General features: G+C 38.3%; 1 protein-coding gene across 1 annotated transcript in view; it reads right to left on the bottom strand.

Moving 5' to 3' along the window:
• Positions 1-11,335, bottom strand: part of LOC107598641 (pleckstrin homology domain-containing family M member 1-like) — a 16,853-nt gene extending 5,518 nt beyond the window's left edge. Inside the window, exons 1-6 of the mRNA XM_016290033.1 lie at positions 11,184-11,335; positions 8,393-8,481; positions 5,764-6,008; positions 3,513-4,148; positions 2,400-2,862; positions 1,150-1,345 (exon numbers count right to left, since the gene is read on the bottom strand). Of these exons, the coding sequence (XP_016145519.1) occupies positions 1,150-1,345; positions 2,400-2,862; positions 3,513-4,148; positions 5,764-6,008; positions 8,393-8,446 (1,594 nt within the window). The 5' untranslated portion in view covers positions 8,447-8,481; positions 11,184-11,335. The remainder of the gene's footprint in view (positions 1-1,149; positions 1,346-2,399; positions 2,863-3,512; positions 4,149-5,763; positions 6,009-8,392; positions 8,482-11,183) is intronic.
• Positions 11,336-11,593: the final 258 nt, after the last annotated feature.

Raw genomic sequence — 11,593 nt, 5'->3', positions numbered from 1 at the left:
TATGTGTGTGTGTTTGTGTTCTGGTATATATGGTTTATGAGGACACAAATGTGTATAATGACATGGGTACTACAATGTACGTTTAAGAGGATACTTCCTGTGTCCCCGTAAACCAAAGGGTTAAAAAACATACTAAATGGTGTTTTATGAAAATCTAAAATTGGCAGTAGTTTTCTGTAAGGGGTAGGTTTAGGTGTAGGGTGATCGAAAATACACTTTGTACAGTATAAAAACCATTACGCCTACGAGTCCCCGTAATTTAAACCACAAATGCAAGTATGTGTGTGTGTGTGAGTAGATATATCATTCTTTTCACACACATTTTATGTCATTTCAGTATTTTAAGTAATTGTATTTTATTTATCGACAATAACCCTGTTTCGCCACGGACTTCTATTTCTTAGTTTAATCTGAAGTACAAATAAAAAAAATAAATAAAAACTAAAACCAATAAATAATGAATAAATCCTATAGCTATATTTCAAGAAAAAAAAATCTAAAGTAACTATAAACTAAAACCAATAAAAATGACAGAAAACAACTGAATTAAATTCAACTGAAAATCAAATGGAAACAAAATATAATTAATCTAATTCAAAATATTAACAAAAACTATAATAGTATATCAATGATACAAAAATAACAGTTTTTCATAATATCATCCTCAGGAAGTCATACAGGTTTGGAATAACATAAGAATGTGAAAACTCATTTTTTGCTGAACTATCCCTTAAGACTTATAAACATGTGCTGTCTACAGGCGTCTGACTTGTAATTTAGCAGATGACTTTCATTCTGAGCAACCTTATAAAAGTACCCGAGATATTCCTCAGTTTCAGATGTAACTCTCTGGTTTAAACCCCGATCCTACTTGGGGGTCAAACCTCAAAGTTCAGTGCATGGAACAACCACTGAAGGCCTTTTTATAGCTATGAAAATTAAATCTAGCACTTAATAACTGTATGTGAAACCAAGCAAAGGGAAGTAGAAGCATGAGAGCTATTTTTTTATGGTCATCGTTCTGCGAGAAGGAAGTTTAAAAAAATTGAAGCACAGTTAACACATTGTAGCCCATAAAAACAGACAGACCACTACTTTTCCCACCACTTTGCAAGTAAAAAGTCTTCCAGTAGTTACTAAGCAAGGCTTAATCAGGCCGTCTTGTGTCCTTCTTACCGTTGTGTCTCCGGTGCACTACACTAGGTGTTGACTGGATGCCGTCTGGTTCAGAGGTAGGCGTCTCCTGCCCGTTCATCTGCGCGATGTCAATGACGGCATACACTTCAGAACTGTCCATTTTTTCTGGTTTGCAGAAATCATCCTCTGATATCCAAGATGTGGATTTCTGAGACACATAAAGGTGCAGATTTTAAGTGGCTAGAGACAGAAACACCGTCAGGTTAACAACATATAAATAAAAACTTTGTATACAAACAGTTTCAAAGCGGTTTTATATAAACTCTTTAATGATATAATTATGTTTCTGCTGTTGCGGTCATGATTCTGATTTATTTAAACAACCTGTTAGTGACGTCTCATTTAAGTTCAAATTAGTGTTGTCAAACGATTAATCGCGATAATTCGCATCTAAAACTAAAGGTATGTTTACATAATATATGCATGTGTACTGTGTTTATTTATGATGTTTATATAAATACACACACGGATGTGTACATTTAATAAAAAATGTATTTATATATTAAATGTTTATATTATAGAAGTATAAATGTATATATATATATATATATTTATATATACATAATAAATATACACAGTACACACATACATATGTAAACAAAAACGTTTATTTTGGATGCGATTAATCACAATTAATCGTTTGACAGCACTAGTCAAAATATAGAGAATATGTAATATAGTGCATATATTTAGCAAAATTATCCTTTCTAGAGTTATTTTTAAAGCAGCTATCAAGCTTTGGATGATATGTGACATTATTTTTTACAAGCCGTTTTATTTATGTCTTTTAGCGGTTGCATGAGAAATTATACATTTCGGTAAATCTTTCAACACGTTCTCATGTTTTTTTTTGTGGTGTAACTAGAGGAAGAACTGATTGGTTCACTTGTGCTTTGAATCTCATTAACTGTGCTACATTTGCATAGGAAAAGTAACAAAACAAAGCTTACTGCAGTTTGGTTCGTGCATTAAGTGAAAACAGCATAGACTGAAAACTGGTTCATCAAAATGAAGATCGATTAATCTAGATTAATAACCCAGCACTAGTTCAGAGTATGTGTGTGAATGTAAGTGTTTTGTGACTGAATCACTCATACTGTCAATTCATTTTGAAAAGCTGATACAATATCAAAGTTCATTTGGTGGACCAATTAGATAAACCTATAAAGTGAGTTATATGCTTAATGCCTGAAAACACTCACGCAGGAGGAATACAGAGAGTCGGAGGAGGTTTTCCTGCTGATGGTACTTGCGGAGCGTCTGTATGCAGCATGTTGGGTTTGCTCCACTGAACTAGAGGCGACAGGGGTCTCAGAAGGAAGAGCGTCAGGGTCTTTAAGGTCAGAGGTCTTCTCAACCGTCTCAGTCGAAGCAGAAACTGAAGGGGAATCAACAGACGAGTTCTTCTGCTCGCTTTCTGGAGTCTCGGTGACTGTGGCGGTTTTAACTAGAGTCTTGGATTCTTCCGTCTCAGCTGATATGTTTTCTGAGCATGCTTTAGATTGCTCCGAGATGTGTGCATCTGATCGAGGTGTGTCCTGTGCAGCTGCTGGAGACGCATCAGGCTTGTGCGTGTTGTCATTAACAGCTTGTGCTGCAGAGTCTGAAGCTGGTCTGAACACATCAAAGTGTTCCTTCAAGTCCTGATTAGAGGAACTGCTGACACTGGAAACAAACAAGCACAACTGCAGGTTACAAAATTTCGACTCACAAAAATGAATTCATCAATTCATTTCTTTCACATTTACTTTGTCCTAACTAGAATTGTCGCAACAAGCTTTCAAGCATGGAGGTTTCTGAGCTCAGTAACAGAAGCAGCAAAACCACAGCCAAGTACATACTTCATATGTAATGTTCAGCTGAATAAAAGTATTTTGGATGGTAAAGAAAATACAAAAACAAGCAACTGACACAATGTTTTACTGCATGAAGCTGTTGGTGGTTGGCTCAAAATCTGGGTCAGATGGTCCAATGCTTAACAATCAATTAGAGACACTGTCTATGGAGTTTGACATGAATATTTTTTAATCAGGATGCTTTAAAAGTAATTAATTTAGAGCCGCTAAGCAGGTTTTGGCACATTAACAGCATATTGACAGCAATACTTTGAAAATCAGCATGCTGGAACATGCATTTGGATGTCGACTTGAACCAGTGTCATTATACAGGACTTTTTATTTGAGACTCACCAACTAATCTATATTGAAAATTCATAGCTCTGCACAAACCTAATTACAACAAGATGATTTCTCCCTTGACACATTGCATAGAGTCATAAGAGTGGTAAGACTTTAACAGAACAGACTTCTACTCACTCTGTGGCGGTGATCTCCTGTTGTGCGTTTTGGCTGATCTCCGTGTCACAACTCCAGTGCTCCTTCTCTGGACTCCTGAGCTCCTGACCCTGCAGCAGACTATCAGAGCTCAGGCTGGAGGACAGCTGTGACGATCCTGACGTGTCCAGACTCAGGTTTGACGTGGTCAGCGGCGTGTTCGGCTCACAGCCCTCGCTCTGTTCTCTCCTCGGCTCCCTCTGGAGCACCTCCTGAGCCCAATCTGAGCTTCCAGACCCTCCGGATGACTGGGAGACAGTATCCCAAGACTCCTTGCACTTGGGGCCTACAAGGTGCTCGTCGGCAGGCGTTGGGGGACACAGACCCGCGAGGACCAGGGGTGTGTTGGTCCACTCATTCAGCACAGCTGATTTATAGGAGAGCTGGAAGGTCATCGAGGACAAACCCTGCAGGAGGGTGAGGAGAACCTCGCGGTCCTCCGGGTCCAGCAAAAGAGCCCCGGGCTGGTAGTAGGAGCCCAGGTTGGAGCCTTCGCGAAGCAGCGAGGTCAGGTAACACTCCAGAAGCCCGTCATTTAGCGCCAGGCGAACCCATGCTCTGCAGCGGCCAATGTCTGAGTTTATGAAGCTTAGACGTTCCAGTTCTTGAACTACATCCCTATAGTGTCAAAAACAAGCATGTGAAACATTATAAGGTTAGTTCACCCAAAAATAAAATGTCATGGTTTTACATATTCATGCACTCACGTACCAAATAAGTAAAAAATGTGCTTGTTTGATGTTCAAGAACCAATGATGTTTGTTCTCGTTCTTCAAGCATGCATGTTTGATCTTCCATTTACCATATTTAATGTGCATCGCTCACTGTTCATATGTGAATTAAAGCTTATATTAAATCTGTTCATTATATAAAGGGATTGTGTCTTTTGGATTAAACCACTGCAGTACTATTTGCACTCCAGGAACCTTTTTCTATTGTAATTGTAAAATGTCATTTATTCCTGTGATCATAGTGGAATTTTCAGCATAATTACTCCAGTGTTCAGTGTCACACGATAAAATAAAAATAAAGAGGATGGATAGAGCAAAACCTATGGATAAAGTACTGGAGTACTCAAAAAGTACTTTCAAAGGATGGACAGAAATATCTTTTTTGTTTTGAAGATGAACAAAAGATTTATGGGTTTACAGCAACATGACGAAGAGCAATCGATGACAAAATGTTTGCGTGAACTAACCTTTTAAGGTGTTGCTCAAATATCGATATATTCACAATTATTTTTTCCCTCACTATATTGTGTTAATAATACGATCATTATTTTATTTACTCCTTTATGTGGGCCTTTACATAACTGTTTACGGTTTAGTGAAGAAGGTCATTCAAATAAGTGCAATCATTTGTGAATTGCACAAAATCTTTATGTACTATATGTAAAATGATGTATTGCGATGTGACATACTGTAAATATACAGACTTGTCACAATCCTCACAGAGTCTCCCTGACATGTCTCTTTCTGTTTCCAAACTGGTGACAGGTTGTTCACTTGGAAATACTTTTGAGGTTAAAGTTATTTTAAAGCATAAACCAACATCAGGTGACTCGGTTTGTAACCAAACTAAAGGCTAGGAATGATTTTGGAAGGAATGGGGATATATTATAATTTCACAAGGCTCATGAATGACACTTTGTTCCCTCTGGTATTCTATGCATCCAATATTCAAGAGAACTGTAACATTACGTGACAGGATTTGCTGAAATGCTAAAGTTGGTTGTTGGATGCCAGTGGGATTACAATACTGTTTAAAGTGTAAGTTTGATCACAAGTATTCCTGTTACACAATTCGAATTTATTATCATCATCATCAGTGTTGAAAACAGTTGTGCTGCTTCATATGTTTGATACTTTTACATACAACGGTTGCTGCACCCCTTAAAATCACAATTAAACGGAAGTTCTTGTCTTCCGTATTGTGACCTACATCTGAGTATAATGGATTATCAGAATCAAAAAAAAAAAGTAAGGTGGAGACTTGGTTTTATGCATCTGTTGTTGATTGGATGCTGAGATGTGAGCGTGGCACTAAAGTAGAGGCAAATGAATGTGAGTTTGTAGGGGCGGAGTTTAAGCTGAATAAAAGAGGGGAGAAGTCCTGCATACGTCACCAGAGGGAAGTCTGTTGTTTTCACTAGAAGATCAAGTTATGACATATCCACAGATGTATATCCACATGTGGGCTTTATTGAAAGTAACTTAGATATTCTCTGACCCACCTGTGGGTGACGGTCTTCAACAGGTTCCAGAAGACGGGCTGAGGAAGTGCTCCTCGTGACCCTCCTTTGCGTACGTGACTTCCATCAAACCGGATGAACTTGCTCTTGATTCCATGGATGAAGACGGCCTCCAAAGCACAACACAGCAGGTTAGCCTCCAGGTCCTCGCTGGTGACCGCCGTGTCTGTGGTGATGTAACGCTTCTGCAGGACTTTTAGTGTCCGTGCGATCTTGTCCTTGATCCACTGAGGAGAACAGAAGGGTTAATAAAAAGGGGTTTTCTTGGACCAGACGTCAAAACAAAAGAACCAGGGAGGGAAATACCAGGAAAGACATGAAATCAATAGCTAGTGATTTAATGATACCGCCCAGTCAAAATCAATAATACTGTTTAAGGGTCTGTAATTTCTATTGATTTGCATCGTTGCTGTGAGATCAGGTCACTGGAACCATCCTGCCATCTAGGTCAGCAGACCAAATCAAGCAAGGAACTTCTAGAACAAAACAACTTCACAAGATGTGGAGTAAGCATTGCGCAGCCTCTTGAGGATCTCGGTCAAGAGGGCAGAATGGAGAAGTCATCGTGCTCTGCCAAGTGAACGTGAGCCAACCTTCAGACAGACGGTCACCTGATGCTGTCAGCTGACTGACTACCTATGAGCCAAAGCACTGACAGTCACAGCTGTGGAAATTCAACACAGCACCTTTAAGTCAAATGACATGCAAATAGTGGTCATGTTTCTGGGAGGGATTAAGCCAAGTCTTGAAGGCTCAGTCATAAGCACTTTAGACAAATGAGGAAATTCTGGCTCAGATCAGATCTGGCTTGTTGCATGTGTATAAACAGCAAAACACATACAAAAACTACCTCTTTAAAAAGACTGGATAGTTCTGAAGCAATTACTTTATTTGTGACAATATAAATATACAAAGACTGCTATTTTATATTCTGGGTTGATGATAATATTGATGTTAAAAACTTGAAAGACCCCCTTTTATATAAGACACCATCAGGTGTACAAATGCAGACTTTTCAGGTTAAATTATTTGAATAAAATTCCTCCTGTTCGCTTGGCATTAAATTACCATTAAATCATATACAATCGTTTAGGGTGATCATACACAGAAAACTATTAAAGGGTTAGTTCACCCAAAAATGAAAATTCTGTCATTAATTACTCACCCTCATGTCGTTTCAAACCGTTTGCGTCACGCCGGATCTGTTTCCTACGTTGTTGTGATTTGACCTGAACGGAAACAGCGTATCCGTGTGACACAGCTGACACTGAACAGCATACGCTGTTTACACCCAGCGGATATTCTCCAAAATGGCACCAGGGTGATGCGGAGGAGACGAATTGTTGAATAAAGTCGGGGTTTTTTTCCTTTCTTTTGCGCACACAAAAAGTATTCTCGTAGCTTCGTATAATTGCGGATGAACCACTGATGTCACATGGATTATTTTACCGATCTCCCAGAAGTTTCTGGACTTGGGAACATTTCAGTTGCATTGGTGTCTATGCAGGGTCAGACAGCTCTCAGATTCCATCAGAAATATCTTAATTTGTGTTCCGAAGATGAACGAAGGTCTTACGGGTTTGAAACGACATGAGGGTGAGTAATTAATGACAGAATTTTCATTTTTGGGTGAACTAACCTTTTAAACTCATGTATTAATTTAGTTGGAAAGGTATATATTCTGAAAATCAAGGATAATAAAGATTTGTATTTATATGCTTTTAAAATATTTTCAAAACATTTGTTCGAAAAAAAAAATTGTACCACAGTTCGTAGATCGGGAAGGATTTCCGGCAAACATTCAAACATAATTTTAATAATAATCAATTAATTAATAATAATAATATTGTATTGTTGATGTTTATTTTGTTTTCAAAAATAAAGAATAATCGGTTATCGTATCGGCCAAAATTTTCATATCGGTGCATCCCTAAACAAAATCAAGAAAAACTAAAGAGCTAACAAAACAGTTGCTCAGGTAAATATAAACAGAAAGCACAAAAAAAAATGATCTAATATTTGTCAAAATAATTAATCTGTCTATTAAGCCTAGCAGGGAAAATATAGCTATTGAATTGAAACGGTTTTGTTCAAACCCTTCGTCTTGCTTTCGTTATCCATTTCTGTAAGCGAACTGAATATAAAGCACCACTGAACTGCAGTTAATAGCAAAATCTCAAGCAAATAAAGAGGAAATGGCCAGAAAGAAAATCTCTCTCATGAAGGCATTACATGTCTGGTTTCTATTCTGTGTGCGGTCTGACTTCTACAAGACAACAAGCAAACTGTGGCTTCTTATAAACTCGTTTTAATAAACTCTATTAGAATATTAGAATGATTAGAATTAGAACCGACAGAAATGGTGCTTACATGCAAATGACGCACTTGTGTCGCTTTACCTGTGCATATAAGCTGTGATAGAAGAAAGGAGAAGTATAGCAGGCATCATCTTTGATTTAACGCTGGTTTCCAAAAACAAATCCAGGTTCATTACATGACCTCTACCAAGAACCTGCTCAACGGGTTTCAAGAGATGTGAAAGGTTTGCTAGCAATGACACCGTAACATCCACAATCCAAATAATCTTCGAAAAGATGAGGAAGTTACAAACCTGTTTAACATCTCTCGCTTCGGGGCCGCTCTCAGGTGTTTGGGTGGCCAACATGGCTCCTCTAGCTTCAGTTAGTCCCACTTTACACACTACAAAACACACAGACAAATGACTAAATCGCAGAGTGTAACACAACTGTAACGGTAACTGTTTTGTGTCTGTAACTCACTCAGACTCGGTGTATCTCAAACTTTATAATATTCCCATTATATGTTACAATCTAAACTTAAGTTGCTTTAAAATCTTATCAGAGTAAATCTGAATATTTGACTCTGAATCGGAGTAAATTAATGCGCACTACCACATGGCATGCAAAACCGTCTACATTTTTTACATATTGGTAACATTTTCACCAGAAGCAAATACAGAAATAATGTAAAACATAACAGACAGAATGTGTGTGTTAGTCACTCTTTTATGTTGTGCCATATATGAAAATTCAGTAACAGTACAATGGAAAGTGTCACAACCCTCCCTGTTTGCTCAGCTATTATGTTTTTTACACAAGTAGATGAAATGCTTTTGTGACTGTTTTATGTTAATAAACTTCTGATTTAAATGATACCAGTTCATGTATCTGTAGATCATTTATAGGTTGTTAAACTGATGGTGTTACGACTCACCCCATGCATGTTACGCTCCCTAAACATGATCATATAATAAAAGAGGTTAGATAGTAGCTTATAAAAACACAATGAGGAGAAGAAGAATAGTACACTCTAAAAAATGCTGGGTTAAATACAACCCAGTGCTGGGTCAAAACAACCCAATTGCTGGGTTTGTCCCTATTTTACCCAGCGCTGGGTTGTTGTATTTTACCCAGCGCTGGGTTGTTGTATTTTACCCAGCGCTGGGTTGTTGTATTTTACCCAGCGCTGGGTTGTTGTATTTTACCCAGCGCTGGGTTGTTGTATTTTACCCAGCGCTGGGTTGTTGTATTTTACCCAGCGCTGGGTTGTTGTATTTTACCCAGCGCTGGGTTGTTGTATTTTACCCAGCGCTGGGTTGTTGTATTTTACCCAGCGCTGGGTTGTTGTATTTTACCCAGCGCTGGGTTGTTGTATTTTACCCAGCGCTGGGTTGTTGTATTTTACCCAGCGCTGGGTTGTTGTATTTTACCCAGCGCTGGGTTGTTGTATTTTACCCAGCGCTGGGTTGTTGTATTTTACCCAGCGCTGGGTTGTTGTATTTTACCCAGCGCTGGGTTGTTGTATTTTACCCAGCGCTGGGTTGTTGTATTTTACCCAGCGCTGGGTTGTTGTATTTTACCCAGCGCTGGGTTGTTGTATTTTACCCAGCGCTGGGTTGTTGTATTTTACCCAGCGCTGGGTTGTTGTATTTTACCCAGCGCTGGGTTGTTGTATTTTACCCAGCGCTGGGTTGTTGTATTTTACCCAGCGCTGGGTTGTTGTATTTTACCCAGCGCTGGGTTGTTGTATTTTACCCAGCGCTGGGCTGTTGTATTTTACCCAGCATTTTTTAGAGTGCATGTTTAATATACTGGCAGTCTTTGTTAGGTAGTAAATAGTGGAAGTGATACACACATCCCTGCCAGTTTCCCCTAACAGCAGACAGATTCCCCGTCACACGTCAGTGAAGTACAAGAGCATGCCGACATCTTCATTTTACATCAAAGTACATCCGGAGTCATTGTAGACAGGTGCACTTAATTATATTGATTGTGTGCTTGTAAACTTAAAAGTATATATATAAAAAAAGAACAGTTCTTTCAGATAATATAGTATTAATGAAATACAAGACCACTCAAGTGTACCTTAAAGAGGGTGCACTTGTTCCTTAACACACTTAAGTGCATTTTTAAAAAGTGCTCTTTGTAATAATGTCAAATGAAAGGTTTTACTTTCAAGAATATTTTAAATCGTTACGTTTTAATAATTGTTTATCATGCTTTAAAAAATAAATAATTTGAATTTTAACTGTAGTGTTATAAAATATTTCACGTTTAAATAGAAATGACATTCAAGTACATTTTAGTTTACCGTGAATGTCTGTCAGCACATTTAAACCAGATTTCAACGCCAACTTAATTATACATTTACATATAAAGATGTACTAAGTTCAAGTTCACAAATAATATTACATTCAGTTCGTACTTAAGTAAACTCTTTTAAACTAGCCTATATTAAATACATGCAAGTGTACTTCTTGTCAAAAAGACTTTTAAAGGAACTTTACTAGACTTATCTAGAAGACACAAAACAGCACAAAATTCATAACACCTCACTGAAATAGAACATAATAATATCACAATAATCCCTCCCAAAGCACGTGGTCTCAAATGTATTTTATTTCATCTCGTACACATGCTCTTACGAAAATTAACCATGGTTTTACTACAAATAAACCCAAAAAACATGGGTAACCACACATTAACCATGATTTTGCGACACTAACCATAGTTTAAGCATGGTATTTGTAGTAAAACCGTGGTTATACAAACTCAGTATGCCTAAAAAGCATGGTAACTACACTTTCACTACAGTAAAACCATGGTTAATTTTCGTAAGAGTTGAGAAACATCCAAACGCCCTGAAACGAGAGAGACAGAGAGACACACACACACACACACACACACACACACACACACACACACACACACACACACACACACACACACACACACACACACACACACACACACACACACACACACACACACACACACTTTCTTATTGCTCGTGAATCCGGTTAAATGAACACAAAACAGCAGACAATTCGCCTTTTCATTATTATTGCTAATAGAATCAGCACAATAAGCTCGTAAACTCACCATGTTTGCTCTGCGTTTATTTGTCGCGTGATCTCTGTCACTCTCCTTCGCTGATCCGGGAACACAGAAGCGGGCAGGCGATATAGATGTGGTCAGATCAGCTGACGCGAAAGGCAGCATGGGAAACTAACGCAAGGTTCGCCGTGTTCCTGTTGACGAGCAGTGCTATTGCGCAACTGTTGCGCAGCATTGAGTGTGCTGAGGACTCCAGCGAGAGACGGGACTATGGGATGATATTAGACTCAAAATGATTAATAGACGCACGCACAATTATTCATGTACTGCATACATTTTATACATGTATCTTACTAACCACAAACAAATGCCTTTCAATTTGAGTCTGTGGAATTCAGGATTAAATGATTGTGCAGGGATTTGTACAAATACAGACATGTTTTCGATTGTAAATG

The sequence above is a fragment of the Sinocyclocheilus grahami genome, unplaced genomic scaffold (assembly GCF_001515645.1).
Source record: "Sinocyclocheilus grahami isolate Dianchi unplaced genomic scaffold, SAMN03320097.WGS_v1.1 scaffold253.1, whole genome shotgun sequence".
NCBI lineage: Eukaryota > Metazoa > Chordata > Actinopteri > Cypriniformes > Cyprinidae > Sinocyclocheilus > Sinocyclocheilus grahami.
This window is presented reverse-complemented; position numbering and strand designations above follow the sequence as displayed.